Consider the following 16,633-nt stretch of genomic DNA (forward strand, 5'->3'; position numbering starts at 1 on the left):
GTGCATGTATTTTCAACCTTATATAAGTAATTTTTAAAAAAGAAATATACCTGCATTCTACATTCTGCCTATAGTTTGCTTTTCCCCCCTTACTGTATTTCTGGATATCTTCCAATACCAATCTATAGAGACTTATTTTTTTAACAGATGAACAGTATCCCATTATGTGGTTGTAACATATTTATCCAAACTTCTATTGGTGAATATTTGAACTGCTTTCATTTTTAAAAATCATTATAAGCCAGGTGTGAAGGTACATGCCTGTAATCCCAGCTACTCCAGGAGGCTGAGGCAGGAGTATTACACATTTGAGATCAACCTAGACAAGTTAGTGAGGCCCCATCTCAAATAAAAAAGGGCTGGGGATGTAGCTCAATAGCAGAGTGCTGGTCTAGCATATACAAGGCCCTACGTTCAATCCCCTGTACTGCAAAAATAAATAAATAAATAAATAAATATAAAATCATTGTAAACAAATGCTATCACGAACATTCTTAGACATATACCTTTACCTTTGTGAACCTAGGTGAGTATTTTTATAGGGTAAATTCTCAGATGTGTAATTGCTAAGAATAAAGGATTTGCACATTTTAAATTTTAATAGCTTTTGCCAAACTGCCCTCCAAATAGATTATATTATCAACAGCCTATGAGAATGCTGATTCCTAAGTATTATTTTAAAAAAACATTAATTCTCATCAAAATGCAAATGATTTTCTTTACCATACTAGAAAAATCAACGATATAGTTCATATAAATGCAAAGAAAACCTCAATAGCCAAAACAGTCCTGAGGGGGTGGGAAGAAAAGCATTGCTTTTCTTTATATACTACAGAGCCATAGTCATATAAACAGTGTGGTTCTGGCATGAAAACAGACATGTACCAATGGAATAGAATAGAGGAATGGAATAGACACATAGACCAAAGAAATAGAGTGAATAGGAGGTACAGCCATCTGATTCTTGACAAAGGTGCTAAAAATGTAAGTTGGAGAAAAGACAACCTCTTTAACAAAGGGTGCTGGGAAAACAGGATATCCTTAGGAGGAGGACTGAAACTCAATCTCTATCTCTCAATCTGCACAAATATCTACTCAAAATGGATCAAAGAACTACAGGTAAGACCTAAGACTTTGAAACCGATAGAAGAATACACAGGGGAAACACTTTAGAACGTAGGTACAGGCAGTGACTTCCTGGCCCTGGGTAGGACTCTAATAGCTCAGGAAATCATGGCAGGAATCAACAAATGGGATGGCATCAAATTAAAAAGCTTCTGCCTGGCAAAGGAAACAATTAACAGAGAGGGAAGAGAGCCTACAGAATGGGAGAAAATCTTTGCTGGATTTTAGCTAGCAAAATCCTCTTCCAACATAGGATTAATATTGAGAATAAATAAAGAACTAAAAACACACACACAAACAGATAACCCAAGGAATAAATGGGCAAATGAACTGAACAGACACTTCTCAAAAGAAGTACAAATGGCAAATATATGAAAAGATGTTCAACATTCTTAGCATCAGGGAAGTGCAAATCAAAACTATATTGAGATTCAATTTTACTCTATCAGACTGGTTATCATCAAGAAGACAAAACCAGGGCCGGCATTTGTGGCTCAGTGGTAGAGCACTTGCCTACCATGTGTGAAGCACTGGGTTTGATTCTCAGCACCACATATAATTAAAATAAAAGGTCCATCAACAACTAAAAAATATTTTAAAAATATAGCTCTATGGTAGAATACTTGCCTAGCATGTGTGAGGCCCTGGGTTCAGTTCCCAACTCTGAAAAAAAAAAAGTACAAAAAACCAGTAAATGTTGGCAAAGAAGTGGAGGAAAAATGGAGAAAGGAACACTTATACAGTGTTGGTGGGAATATAAATTAGTAGAGCCAGTGGAAATTAGTATGGAGGTTCCTCAAAAAAACTAAAAATAGAACTACCATATGATTCAGCTATACCATGCCTTGGTATACACCCAAAGGAATTAAAGTCAGCATACTCTAGAGATATTTGCATATTCATTCTTATTGTGGCACGAATCACAGTAGCCAAGTCATGGAATTAGCCCATCAATGGATAAATGGATAAAGAAAATGTGATACATATACATGATAGAATATTGTTCAACCATAGATAAGAATGAGACCATGTGGTTTGTAGGAAAATGGGTAGAACTGGAGATAATAATGTTAAGTAAAATAAGCCAGAACCAGAAAGGCAAGTGTCATATATTTTGTCTTATATGTTGAATCTAGGGGCGGGGGAAGATGACTTGAGAATAGAGGGGAATCGAGTGAGGTACACATGCCTGTAATCCCAGATACTTTGAAGGCTAAGGTAGGAGAATCATAAGTTCAAGGCCAGCCTTAGCAATTTAGTGAGAAATCCTGTCTTAAAATAAAAAATAAAAAGGATTGGAGATGTTGCTCAGTGGTAGAGTACCCCTGGGTTCAATTCCCAGTATGGTGGTAGGTATTCATTGCCAAAGAAAAAAACATTATAAAAAGGAAAAAAAATCTTTGCCAGAGTTAAAAGAGAGTAAATTAAAGATTAATAATTAGAAGTTGTAGGAGGTGGATTGGGGTATAAAATCCTTGATGATAAAACTGTCTAATAATGACCACTTCTAAGGAATGGAAGGCATATTGGAAGGTTGTTCAGTTCCCCATCACTAAGAACAATAACCAATATATATGATTTATTGTTTAGGGAGTTCTTTGGCATAAGTGATCTAAGTTGATTTTCATGATAACTCAGATATAAGTATTAATATACCTTTTTGTAAATGAGAAAATGAGAAGCTCAGTCTCAATGTCCCTCAGTTAATAAGAGGTGGAATTAGGAAACAATTCTAGATTTTTTGACTCCTAATTCTGCCTGTTTCCTTCCTTTGTAAAGGTTGAAATAATTATCCATCAGGAATGCTGTGGAGTTGAATCCTAACTTAATTAAGATACTTTTCAACTCTAAATTTCTTTGATTTTGCACTGTTCAATAAAGGAGTGGTTTGGAGAAGGGAAATGAGAGGTTATAAAGTCCCACTAATGTGACACAGGAATACTCAATGAGGGAAGACAGACGCAAGGAACACAGAAAGCAAAGAGTCTATAATAATAGACTGGGATTCTACTACAGGTTGCTAGTAGAATAAAAGGAACATGGCCAAATGCTGCAGACAAACCACAGGCAATGAAAAGTTTATTTAATTTGGTGATTCAGAGTTTCACATTGACCTCAGAGAGAGCGGTTTGTTAAGCGTTGAAGGCCTTGTGGGATCCAAGGGTCAGTGAGAGGTGAGGAAGAAAAGTGATGTCTCTTTGAAGGAGTTTGGTGGTGTGGGAGAATGGGTGAAGTTCAGTGGATTGTAGGGTCAAGCGAGGTCTTTTTAGAATAAGGGAGGCTTTGAACTTATTTGTTGGAGAAGAGAAGAAGCCGATGGAGAGGGAGAGATTAAAGTAACAAAGAGATGACCCATAAAGTTGCATTCCAAGGGGTGGGAAGAGGACCCCTGGTACTGCTGGAGCAACTACTTTTACTTGAGAGCAGGGCCTGTGTGGTATTTTGCATTGCTTCTTTTATCCTGCTCAAACTTGGAAGTGTCTTGAGCAGGAGAATAGGGTGAGAAGTCCAGCCTCAACTTTGCCGTTAGGTCCCCATGGGAACCTTGGGCAGTCATTTCCTTTCCCTAGCTATATTTTCTATTTTTTTGTGGTGCTTGGGATTGAACCCAGGGTCTTGTGCATGTGAGGCAAGCACTCTACCAACTGAGTTATATCTCAAGCCCCCTAGCTACTTTCTTTATCTGCAAAATAAAGAAGTAGAAGAGAGTAACCTTTAAGCCCTGAGTCTTTTATTGCTAGGCCAGGGTAAGAAGTTAGGCTTGGAAAGGTCCTGCCAACCTCTTCTACCCCAAGTCTATAGGTTGCAGTCTAAGGACAGGAAGGATGGGCAAGGCCCCCCAGTGGTGTGCTCAACCCTGTTGTGCTTCTGTTAATCCTTAGGTATGGCAAGCGTGTGGCAGACATCAAGGAGAGCAAGGAACATGTGATCGCAAACAGGTAAAAGTGGGGGATGGGCTCTCTGAGAGGGGTTGAAATAGGGCTCTCTCCTGACTTTTGTTCTTACCTGCTTTAATCAGCTTTTTCGCTGCTGTGACTGAAAGACCAGCACAATTGTAGAGGAGGAAACGTTTATTTGGGGGCTCACAGTTTCAGAGGTCTCAGCCCATAGACAGCAGGCTCCATTCCTCAGGGCTCAAGGTGAGGGTGAACATCACTGCAGGATGTTTGGCAGAGGGAAGTGGCTCACATCATAATTGGGAAGAAGAGAAACTCTACTCACTAGATACAAAATATGTACCCCCAAAGTCACACCCGCCAATGTGGCTACCAGGAGATTAATTCACTGATTGGGTTAAAACTCTTACATCCCAATCATTTCTCCTCTGAACCTTCCTGTATTGTCTCACACGTGAGCTTTTGAAGGACACCTCCCATCCAAACCTTAAGATCACCTAAGTCATCCTGAGCTTCTGGACAGACTTATTGCCTCAGCCCAAGAATATGCTGCTGCCTCATAGATTCCTGCATTTTCTTCCCAAGGCTGACTTCCGCATCCAGCCTTCTTTCTTTCTGCTGACACCCCTTCCTAAAGCCTGCTCTTTGCCGCACTGCTTGTGGAGGGTTGTTACAGGCGGGAGAGAGAGGCGGTATTCTATAGTTTCTGCTTTCCTTCCTCAGTGGCCAGTTTCACAGTCAGCGGCGGCAGTTTCTGCGGATAGCAGTGAAGGAGCTGGAGACTGTATTAAGTGATGAGCCAGGACTACTGGGTCCTAAGGCAAGAGAGAAATATTGGGAGGGGAATGATGGCCGATTGGAGGTTCTCTGGGGGAGTGAACTTAGTGTTCATGAAATGTTTGCATTTCTGAATCTTTTGTGATCTATTTCTATGTATATACGTCGATTCCTTAATTTTCCTTAGAGTACCCCGCAACCTTTTCACACGCCTTTTTGGGGCACTCTCATAGAATGCCATGTGTTATAGCTATTTAGGTACTTGTTCTTCTATGTAAGTGTGAACTAATTGATGGCAGAACTTGCTTCTGTGATTTATTTATTTATTTTTTTGGTGGTGAGGGGATCTGGGGATTGAACCCAGGGGCACTTAACCACTGAACCACATCCCCAGCTCTTTTTATATTTTATTTTGAGACACAGTCTTGCTAAGTTGCTCAGGGCCTCACTAAATTGCTGAGGCTGGCTTTGAACTTGCAATTCCTCTGCCTCAGCCTCCCAAGCTGCTGGGATTACAGGTGTGCCCCGCTGTGCCTGGCACATTTGTGTTTTAAACCATATAAATGCCTAGTAAATATTTCTAAATTTTATTTTGATCAGGAGGGAGGGATACTGACTGCACCAGTGTCACGTGCACACACATCTAATTCTGTGCCACATAGTTGAGGTTTTTTGTGGGTCTGTGTGTTTACACTGTTGGTCTGACTATATGATGTATCCACATGCAGATTATCATGGTAGTTTTCTCTGTGCCTTAAATCTGTAAAGTTGAAAAATTTGACAGTCCTTGCCTTCTCCTTAGGCCCTCTTTGCTTTCATGGCCCTGTCCTTCATTCGTGATGAGGTCACCTGGCTGGTTCGCCATTCAGAAAATGTCACCAAGACAAAGACCCCTGAGGACTATGCTGACTCGTTAGTACTTGACATGGTTAAGAACCTTGTCCTAAGATGGGCTGGGAAAGGGCACTTTATGCCGTTAGCTCTCTGTCTCCATGCATGTTTCTAGCCTCGTTCGTCTCTCTGTTCATGTCCTCAACTCCTCAGGAGCATCGCAGAGCTGCTTTTCTTGTTGGAGGAGATTAGGGCTCTGGTCCGAAGGCACATCAAAGTGATCCAGCAATACCACCTTCAGTACTTGGCCAGATTCGATGCTCTTGTGCTCAGTGACATCATTCAGGTGTGTTTCTTGATTATAATTCGGAGGTTTCAAGGTGGCCCGTGGTCATCTTCCTCTTGGAGTCATGCTGGTTGAATTTCATGCTTTGAAGATTAGGCATCAAAAAAGCCCTATCTCCCCCTCTACATTTGTTAAAAGAAAAAAAGAAAGAAAAGACTACTAATCTTGGCAGTTTTTTTCCCCCCTAAGTGAGACTATGTACAAATAGGAGAGATAAAGAAAAACTAATGTTAACCTGGCAGGGGTTCCAGGAAGTTCCCTCCATCCTTGCTGGCTTGCTCTTGGGTTTTGGCCCTTGGCAATTCTTTCTGCCCTCATAGGTTGACTATCACATAGACTAGTTTCTGCCCTGATGGAACCTGTGCCCACTGACAGCAACTCCAACCCTCTTTTAGAACCTGTCTGTATGTCCAGAGGAGGAGTCCATCATCATGTCCTCTTTTGTCAGTACCCTCTCCTCTCTGAATCTCAAACAAGGTAACTGGAGGGAGGTGGGGGAGGCAGGGTGTAGATAAGAGTCAATATCTTTTTTCTAGAAATATTGATCTTTAATCAGGGAATAGGGCCAGATGACTCTGAAGAGTACTTAGATTCTATGCAGTCAGATATTAGGCTGCAGTTTTGTTTCCTTTTACACTTGCTTCTGGTTTTTTGCAGTTGATAATGGAGAGACATTTGAATTCTCTGGATTAAGACTGGACTGGTTCCGCCTGCAGGTAATGGGCACTCCTTAGATTTTTTCCTCTCCCACAGTCCTTTCTCTTTTATTTCCTAAACTCTACTTTATGGAATAACTGAACTTGAAAACTTATGACTAGATGGGACCCAGCCAGGCCAAATTGTAGTCCCAAGCCTGGGACCTGTTTCATTCACCTTGCTTCTTCCTCCCTTTTCCCAACTCCAACCGCAGGCATATACCAGCGTGGCTAAGGCTCCCTTGCACCTGCACGAGAACCCTGACTTGGCCAAGGTGATGAACCTCATCGTCTTTCACTCCCGAATGCTCGACTCCGTTGAGAAAGTGCTGGTGGAAACTTCTGACCTGTCTACTTTCTGGTATGTCCTGGTTCAGACTATCAGTTCAACTGATCTCTTGCCTGGGCTCTGTGGAAGACCATTATTCCCCTAGACAGATGGGAAAGTCCTGTTTTCTTTGCAATCTTAAAAGTAGATTTCAACTCCACAACTCACTCATGCCAGCTTCCAAGAGCCAGTAATCCTAAGAGGGAGAATTGAAGCTGATTCCCTTATGTTCTGTATTCTTCCTTGTGAGGAGAGCCATTTAGACTTCACACTGCCTTCCCCTTATTTAGGATAATTCAGTCAGATGTCTTCTTCCAATCTTTTTGCATCTTCATTGTTATCTTTGGAAACTTCCTCAGCATCTCTCCCCTCCCCACTAGTACTGGGGATCCAGACCAGGACCTCACATATGCTAGAAAGTGCTCTACCATTGAGCTACAGTCCAGTCCCCAGCCTCTAGCTTTTTATTTATTTATTTATAAGCTCTTGGGACCTTGGGCTTTAAAGAAACATGAAAAACTTGGAAGTTTATGATGAGATCTGAAAATAATTGAGATGGTGGAGAATAGGCTCTTTGGAGGATAAACATTTAGTTTGTCTTCCACAGGTAGCACCTGACATTTATTAGGGGCATAACTCTACTCCTTGAAGGATCAAACAAACAGAGCAATATGTTGTCTCTGCTCTCTGCAGTCAATAAATGGGGCGACATAATACTCATACTAAAAGGACAGCAACATAATACTTGCAAATGTAAGAGAATAGAAAAATAGTCCATGAGTTGTGAGGCTATAGAGTTTAGGAAAGATTCGTCTCCTAGAATTAATCTGAGAAGGTTTTCTGAAGCCTGAGTGTCAAATTTTGGGAGAAATATGACTTTAGGACTAAATTAGGAGGAATGACCCAAATCGTGCAAAGGTTCTGAGGGAAGAATAGCAACTTGTATGCAAGGAAAAGGAAGAAGATTATCGCTGAACAATCCTGGGGCTATTACAAAGGTCCGGAGGGGTTAAGGTTCTTGGATTTCCTTTTACCTCAAGGGAAATTAGGAGGGAGTGGTGAATAGCAATATTTGTTGAAAGAATGAATATTCTCTGCTCCTCAGAGGGATCAGCTCATAACCTTTGTTTTAAGTCTCCTTCCCCTTTCTCCGCAGCTTTCATCTCCGTACTTTTGAGAAGATGTTTGCTGTGACCCTGGAGGAACCTACTATGCTGCGATATGCCATTGCTTTCCCCCTAATTTGTGCCCATTTTGTCCATTGCACTCATGAGATGTGCCCCGAAGAGGTGGGTGTCCTGAACTCTGAGCCCTGCCGTCTCTCTAGTCACATCTCATCCTTATCCCCCAAAACACAATCCAAGGGTTGATTTTGGTCCCAGGAAGGGTACAAGCATAGGTACCCTTGGTGAGTCCCTAGGTGTCTCAGTTTGATGTTTGACAGTGTCCTCTCTTTCTGGACCTCAGTTTCTTCTTCTGTGGCAGTGGGCAGCTTAGGCTTGGGGATGAGGAAGAAGTGGCTGTCCTGGAGATAACAAGTTCCCCCTCGGTCCCTTCCCACAGTACCCCCACCTGAAGAACCATGGTCTTCACCACTGCAATTCCTTCTTGGAGGAGTTGGCCAAGCAGACCAGCAACTGTGTTCTGGAGATCTGTGCGGAACAGCGCAACCTGAGCGAACAGGTGGGCCCAGTCTGTTTCTGTCTCCTCTCCAGCCCTCCATGCCTTCTTCTCTCTCTGCCTTTGTGTTCCTCTCAGATACTAAGTTCTTTAACTCTTCTTCAAGTGGGGCTGAGGCTTTTGTTTATGTGAAGTGATGGCAGGAATCCTTTCTTAGTGTAGCCCCGTCAGTCCTAACTCCCATAGGACTAGATAGAGGTGTCTAAAAATACTCTTATTTGAACAGCTGCACTCCAACAGACCCATTTGAGGAGATCTGGAAGATGAGTTAACTTTCTAATTTACTCCCTTCCTCTCTTCAGTGTACGCATGCTTGGGGACTGTGGCCCCTGATCCCTTGTCTTGTCTCCTCTGCATGCTCGCCTCCTCTGTGGCTCTCTGGACATTTTTAGGCACCTCTTCTGTGTTTATCCTCAGGGTTGCTTTCTTGTCTTTGTCTTCTGTTTTTTCCCCTTCTCCTCCCTTGACTGTCTCACAACACCTGGTCACAATTAGCTCAACCTAAATTTCAGAAAATTTGAAAATGAGGAAGTAGTTTTGCTGTTGCCCTGGAGTCTTTTAGATTTCCCTGATGACCCACCCTTCCTGGGTTTGAGTCAGGCTTTGTAGCAACTTTGGTAGAAGGCAAGCCCCGGTGCATGTCTTTGTGATGTGTGTATGTGTGTGTATTTTTTTAGAACAGTTACATTATTACTTAACCTTTTCATTTTCTCATATGTAAAATGAGGATTAAAATACTTTCTTCCTAGAGTTGTTATAAGGATTAAATGAAATAGAGTACACTAAATATTTAATATACAACACTCAATAAATGTTAGCTCTTGTATTAATTGCTACTTGCTGAACATTAAGCCCTTTGCTAGATGTTTGAGGTGGGGATGCAGAAGGAAGGCACATGATCCCTTTCCTTGGAGAATGTTCTAGTTTATGGAAAAGGGTAGTACAAATATATGTTTGAAAGAAACTTAAATATTTAATGCAAGGAAACTAGGCAAGTGAGCATACTTACCAGTATATTCACTCCCAGGAATGTCTACCGTGTGCAAGAGACACAGGTAAAAAGATTTTCTCAGTGCTATACCAGGAATGACTAAATCGTTTTCACACAAGAACTTTTGATAACTCTGGCCCTTCAGAATTAGCATTTTGAATAAATAATTAGTGATGTGGCCATTACTGGTGGTGCTACATTTTGGGGGACTGTTTACAGACTCTACCATAGACACTTTAATTAATTAATTAATTATTTATTTACTTATATATTTTGGTACCAGGAATTGAATCCAGTGGCACTTTACCACTGAGTTATATCCCCAGCCCTTTTTTATTTTTTATTTAGAGACAGGGTCTCACTAAGTTGCTTAGGGTGTCACTAAATTGCTGAGGCTGCCCTTGAACTTGTGCCTCCCAAGTCGATGGGATTACAGGCCCATCATGCCTGGCCCCCATAGACACTTTTGGATAATCTCAGGGTTGAAGCATCCTCAAATCCATTAAGGTGGACTCTTTTATTTTTTGAACAGGTATGAGTTTGGATTTAAAAAAAAATAAAATGTGACCAAAACAACAAAATTGGTTTTCTTGTGTGGCTCTTATGTCAATCTAAGAGTAATTGCAACTGAGGAGTTTCTATACATGCTTTTCACATGCTCAGTAGCTTTGGAATCAATGGAGAGAATTCCAAGGTGATTCCTTGAAGGCCACACCTGAATATCCAGTTGTATCAGATGTTTCCTGTATTGCTAACTGAAGAAGAGAAGAGATGCAGGATTGATGTTTAAGTTAACTAGCAAGAAATTTATTTCTTAAAAAGAGGTGGGAGGGGAATGTTGGCCACTTTGGAAACTGAGTTTTTGGAGGGCTTTGGTGCTGTGGGGAGCTGTCTTCATGGGGCAGAGTATGCAGGAATGTAGCAAGTGAGATAATTGTTCCATCTAGCAAAACATAATTTTCCCAGGTTGGAAGACCCTAGAAAGCAGTTGAGTGGAACTGTTTTATCTTATTGTTTTTGCTTGAGTTTTTCCTATTAGGAAAGTCTCTGTGGCTGTCGGTGGGGGAACATGGTGACCCCTGAAAGATACTACTGTCTTGGGATTTTAAGGTTGTACATGGGAAGATATTATGAAAACTGAAAGAAGTGAGCACATTCCAAATAGGCCCCCATTAGATTAAAGAAAAGCATAGAGGAGAGAGGAGAGAAGAAAGATGACAGAGAGAGAGAGAGAGAGAGAGAGAGAGAGAGGATGATAACAGAGAGACCTTCTTATAATTCTTAGGCTACACTTTTAGCAATAACTCTCATTTCTCCCTTCACCTGTGTTTGTCTCCAAAGCTTTTGCCTAAGCACTGTGCCACCACTATCAGCAAGGCCAAGAACAAGAAGACCATGAAGCAGAGGCAGGCTCCCAGGAAAGGGGAGCCCGAGAGGGACAAGCCAGGAGCTGAGAGTCACCGCAAGAACCGTAGCATTGTTACCAAGTATGGACCTGGCCCCAGAGGGCTAAGGGGGTGCTGTATGAAAGAAGGGAAGAGGGAAGGTGATATAGGAAAGGGGGGAAAAGTGGAAGTGGTGGGAAATGAGGAGATGGGAAAACACTTTAGTGTGGATTTTCCACATGTACCTGCACAGTCCTTCTCACACACCAGTAGGCGGGGTCAGATCTGTAATCAAGCCTCATTTTATTTTCCAGCATGGACAAGCTACACCTAAACTTGACAGAATTGGCCCTGACAATGAATCATGTGTACAGCTTCTCTGTGTTTGAACACACTATTTTCCCTTCTGAGTATCTTAGCAGCCATCTGGAAGCCAGGCTCAACAGGTATCGCTCTTTCCTTGTCTATGTTGGCATTACTTTCCTTGTCTGTGCGGCATAGCACAGCAGTCCTTGACATAGGGCTTCGTTAAATGGATCCTAAAGATTCTGTTACAGTCAGTCTGGCATAGATTCCAAGTTCCTCTGAAAAGCAAACACAAAGAACCCCAAATCTCTACAGGTAGTTTTATTGAACAGCCAGAACCCCTCACCCTTGGTTTAGTAGAATGAGCAGAGCCTTTGCAGTCAGCAGAGCTGTTTCAACATCCAGGCCATTAGCTAGGACACTGCAGCAGATTAGCTTGTTTAAGCCATTTTCCTTCCCAGTAAAGTAAGGATAATGATATTTACTTTGTAATTACAAATTACCTGTGATTTAGAACTGATAGAGAATTAGAGATAATTATGAGTGCAAAGTTCCTGACATGTTATAGCCCTTAATAAAATAAATCCCCTTTCCTCCTCATTGCCCCTCATTGCATTATTCCCTAAATTAGGAGGAATGCCCGTTATATTGGAATTGAATGCTGTGATCAGCAATTAGGGATGTTGGATAGAATGATCATGAATAATCCTTTAGTCTTCTGTGTTTTGTTTTGGAATAGGTCGTATGTTCATTCACCAAGAATTTATTAAACACCTAGTATGTGTCAGGAGTGTTCTAGAAGTTATACAGCAGTATACAAAACAGATAAAAATCTCTGTCCTCTAAAACTGCCTTCTAGTAGGGGAGATAGACAAACAAAATAAGAAAGTAGAATTAATGGTAGATTAGATAGTGATCATCCAAGTAGAAAGATAGTGCAGGAGAGGGAGATGGGGGCTATGGAGGTGGGTGTAGGGGGTGAGAGTAGTGCAGTTTTATATATAGGGTGACCAGGGAAAGCTCCTAGAGGAAGTGACATTTTTCTAAAGGAGTTAAGGAAGCCAGGTGTGTGACTGTCAGGGAAAAAAGCATTCTAGATGGAGGAAATAGCCAGTGTGAAGACTCTGAGGTGGGAACGTGCCTGGTATGTCACATGGACATGGGTGAGCCACTGTGGCTTCTGCAGAATCAGCCAGCCTGGGTGAGACTGGTGGGATGTGAGGCTAGCGGAGGTGGAGGAGTGGAAGACTGTGTAGGTGCTTATGTGTCGCTGCGAGGACTTTGGCTTTTATCTGAGATGGGGAACCTTGACTGATTCTCTGCAGAGCTGTCTCCATGTTTCTCTCTGGTTGTCTTAGTAGGAGTCAGGACAGAAACAGGGAGAACAGTTTTGTTTTGTTTTCGGTACTGGGAATTGAACTCAGTGGCACTCTACCACTGAGCTACTTTCCCAGACTCTTTTTTTGTCCCTTTATTTTGAGACAGGGTTTCTCTAAGCCTTTTTATTTTATTTTGAGACAGCGTTTTGCTAAGTTGCCCACGCTGGCCTCAAATTTACCACCCTCCTGCCTCAGGCTCCAGGATAGTGTGGATTATAGGTATATATCACTGTGCCTGGCCTATGAGTCTGTTTTCTTCATTTGATTCTTTATTTGTTTATTTATTTTGCAGTACTAGGGACTGAACCCAGGGGTGCTCAACAACTGAGCTATATCTTCAGTTCTTTTTTTTGAGACAAGATCTTGCTAAGTTGCTCAGAGTCTCACTATATTGCTGAGGCTGGCCTTGAATTTGCAATCCTCCTTCCTCAGCCTCCTGAGTGCCACCATGGCTGGGTCGACTGAGTCTGTATTTTGATTATGGGAGATGCAGATTTTATTTTTCAAGTAGTTTTTTTTGGCAGTACTAGAGATTGCATCCAGGGCTTTGTGCGTGCTTGGCAAACACTCTGCTTCTGAGCTACATCTCCAGCCTCTTCAATTAGGATTTTGCTTAGGTGAGGTAAAATTAGTTTGCATTCATAACATACATATTAGCTACATGAGAGATAGTGTCTCAGCTGTATACACAATGTCAAAAAGATGGCAGTGTGATAATCACCCATGTGCACCCCTTCAGAAACTGCTGGTGGTTTCTAGGTCCTGGAGCAGCATGGGCGAGATCCTGTAGTTTCCCCTAACATCTCTGATACTTACTTCATTGGGCATCCTTGTTCCCACAGCTCCAAGGTTGGCCTAGAGGCTCGGCCTCACCTCAGTCTATCCTTTCTGTGACTGAAGGGTCTGTTCCCCTTCATCTTGGGAGCACACTCTCCTGTCTCCTACCATAAACATTTTGCCATAAATATCAAACAAAAAACCTCCCAACCATTTTGTGGCTTTAAGGAAAATCTGAGGAACTCATTTATATTGGGGTGCAAGTCTGACAAAGGCGTGGAGTGGTGTTCCTCCTCCTCCTCCAGTTTACTTTTTTCCAAGGAAAAAGGCCTCTGTCAAAGGACTAACTCTAATTGTGACATTTCAGGTAACTGGGGAGGGCATTTTGGAAGGAGCTGGGGGTCCAGGTGGGGAAGGTTCTGCTATGGAGCTCCTGTAGTAGTGTAGTGTGGACAGTCATGACTGTGGCCACATGTCAGCTGAGTGTGTTCCATCCAGCCCTGGCATCCGTGGCCACTGGGGACTGCTCTGCACGTCCAAGGAGTTCCAAGCACGTGTTTCCATTCCTGTCATTGGTCAGAACTATTTCCAAGTTAAGACAAATACTGCACTGAGAGCATGGGTGGTGTGAGCATGCCTTCAGAGGTACATGGAGTCTGGAAGCTCAGATCTTGTACTACTTGGCTCGATTTCCCCAGGGGAGGCAGAAAAGTCTAATGGTTAGGGATCAAATATTACTGGATTCTACTCCTAGCTCTGCCACTTGCCCATTATGTGGTCTTCAACAAGTGATTTATTCTATGTCTTTGTTTTGTTATTTATAAAGTAGGGATAATTGTCCCTAACTTATTAGGGTGCTATGAGGTTTAAGTGAAATAATATGTGTAGTAAGATCAGAGCCCAGGACCTGGAGTGTAGAACACACTCACTAAGTGTTTTGGTGTTTATCCTGTGATTGTTGTTATGTTTTTATCACTTAGAGCCATCGTGTGGCTGGCTGGCTACAACGCTGTAACCCAGGATATCCTAAGGCCTTCTGAGCTGTTGGCAGGCGTCAAAGCATACATTGGCTTCATACAGTCACTGGCCCAGTTTTTGGGTGCAGACGCTTCCAGAGTCATCCGCAATGCTCTCCTGCAGCAGACACAGCCACTAGACTCTTGTGGGGAGCAGACCATCACCACTCTCTACACGAATTGGTCAGTGTTGCTTACCCTTCCCCAGTGCCTTACCTCCTTGTTAGCACTTTTTCCTTTACACAGTAGGACCTCAGGGCCCAAGCATTTTAGCTTCCAGGGTCATGGACCCCCAAATGCAGGCTTGTTCCTGCTCGAGGATCAGAGCAAGATGCTGGGGCAAATGCTGACCCACTTCTGTCCCCCGTGACATTTCCTTCAGAACTTTAAGATAACATCCATCGACCCACCCTGCAGCCTTTTGACCCTTTTCCTATTAAACTCCACTTCTTAACCTTCCTTTTCTAGATTCTTACTGTTTCAATTTCTAACTTCCTCTTTCTGATATTCTCTTAGTTCTTTTTGCCTTAGCTTCTCCCTCTGAGAACATTCTTCCGCCTTCTCTCTGGAACGTTGTGTCCTCATCCCCAGACATGACCATATCAAGTCTAGTAGATTGTTCTTAATAGGAAAGGTGGCCTCCTCTCCCAAACTGGAGAAGGCCACCAAATTGTAATCAATATTGTTTCCTTTGAGATTTTGAAGAGCTGAATTCCTACTTCCCCAAACCACTGGGTGGTGCTCTTAATCTATATCAGCTTAGTGGGAGTCATCTGCAAAGAACCCCCTGAGTAAGGGGAGCAAAATTTACAAATACAAATGTCAACAGGGGTCAGACAGGTAAGATAATGAATGTCATGGGCTAGGTGAGGACTTTGATGGGGTGGAGAGGGGGTGCCTTTCTAAAGGGAACAGCTTTCATTTAGCAACACCTGAATGCTGCCCACAAAACTCTTATTTTTTATGTAAAATCTCTGCTTAAAAAATTTGATAACAAATTGAAATTGAAAGGGAAAAAATATACTTGACAGCTGGGGTTTTCCCACTGGTGGTTAACTTATGACATCTGTAAAATATAGACTTAGAGCTGGTACCTGAGTGCGTGGCAGGGGCCAGGCAAACCATCCCCACCTGTACTGGCTGGTGCCCAGCTCCTTGAAACTTTGGTCAGAGGTCAGGAGAAAATATTTGGAGAGTGGATGACCAATGTTCATGGGGCTTCTCTCTACCCAGGAAGTTTGACTTGAGGTTGACTTCCAGGATCCTAGGTCCTCAGTCCAGCCCTATTGTTGGAGAGGTTGAGGCTAAGTCTCTCTCAGAGGGGCCCAATTAGTGGGGTTTTTTTTTTTTAAAGGAATTGAACCCAGGGCCTTGCACATGCTAAGCAGGTGCTCAACCACTGAGCTACACCCCAGAAATCCAGTAGGATTTCTTTTTTTATGACAGGTTGAGTCTGTCTTATCTGACAGAGCGTAATGTTGGGGGAATGCATTGTTGGAGAAGAGCAGGGCTGACAGGGTGGAAGCACCCTGTCATTGCAAATTTTTTTGGTGCTGGGGATTGAACCCAGGGCCTTGTGCTTGTGAGGCAAGCACTCTACCAACTGAGCTACATCCCCAGCCAGCCTGCCATTGAATTTTCAGCATAAATACCCTGCAGACCAGAGGCCAGAGCTTGGGGTTTGGACTGTTACACTGTCTTCTTTGAGTTTCTCCTCACCCTGGCCTTTAGCAGAGTTTGTCTCCCCAAGCCCACTGGTAGGTGGGTAGTGTTAGGCAGCAGTGGTTAGGAGAAGGGATTGGATGCTAATTGGTGCTTTCTTTTTTTTTTTTTTTTTTTTTTTTTTTGGGTACTGGGGATCGAACCCAGGGCCTTGTGCTTATAAGGCAAGCACTCTACCGACTGAGCTATCTCCCCAGCCCCTAATTGGTGCTTTCTTGACCATCCTTGTAGGTACTTAGAAAGTCTGCTCAGACAGGCAAGCAGTGGGACCATCGCCCTCTCCCCAGCCATGCAGGCCTTCATCAGCCTTCCCAGAGAGGGGGAGCAGAACTTCAGCGCAGAGGAGTTCTCTGACATCTCTGGTGAGCTCGGGCCTGG

The 16,633-nt window shown here is 42.8% G+C and overlaps 1 protein-coding gene and 1 non-coding gene across 2 annotated transcripts in view; one reads left to right on the plus strand and one right to left on the minus strand.

Annotated features, from left to right (window-relative positions):
- Positions 1-16,633, plus strand: part of Nckap1l (NCK associated protein 1 like) — a 47,375-nt gene that overhangs the window by 14,679 nt on the left and 16,063 nt on the right. Inside the window, exons 10-22 of the mRNA XM_047551590.1 lie at positions 4,008-4,064; positions 4,746-4,842; positions 5,602-5,711; positions 5,844-5,976; positions 6,372-6,453; positions 6,634-6,692; positions 6,887-7,032; positions 8,156-8,288; positions 8,563-8,682; positions 11,012-11,157; positions 11,370-11,501; positions 14,498-14,716; positions 16,487-16,617. Coding sequence (XP_047407546.1) covers positions 4,008-4,064; positions 4,746-4,842; positions 5,602-5,711; positions 5,844-5,976; positions 6,372-6,453; positions 6,634-6,692; positions 6,887-7,032; positions 8,156-8,288; positions 8,563-8,682; positions 11,012-11,157; positions 11,370-11,501; positions 14,498-14,716; positions 16,487-16,617 — 1,565 coding nt within the window. The remainder of the gene's footprint in view (positions 1-4,007; positions 4,065-4,745; positions 4,843-5,601; positions 5,712-5,843; positions 5,977-6,371; positions 6,454-6,633; positions 6,693-6,886; positions 7,033-8,155; positions 8,289-8,562; positions 8,683-11,011; positions 11,158-11,369; positions 11,502-14,497; positions 14,717-16,486; positions 16,618-16,633) is intronic.
- Positions 16,380-16,450, minus strand: Trnai-uau (transfer RNA isoleucine (anticodon UAU)). Its single transcript has one exon. It is a non-coding gene; the product is annotated as a tRNA-Ile (tRNA).

The sequence above is a fragment of the Sciurus carolinensis genome, chromosome 4 (assembly GCF_902686445.1).
Source record: "Sciurus carolinensis chromosome 4, mSciCar1.2, whole genome shotgun sequence".
Lineage (NCBI taxonomy): Eukaryota > Metazoa > Chordata > Mammalia > Rodentia > Sciuridae > Sciurus > Sciurus carolinensis.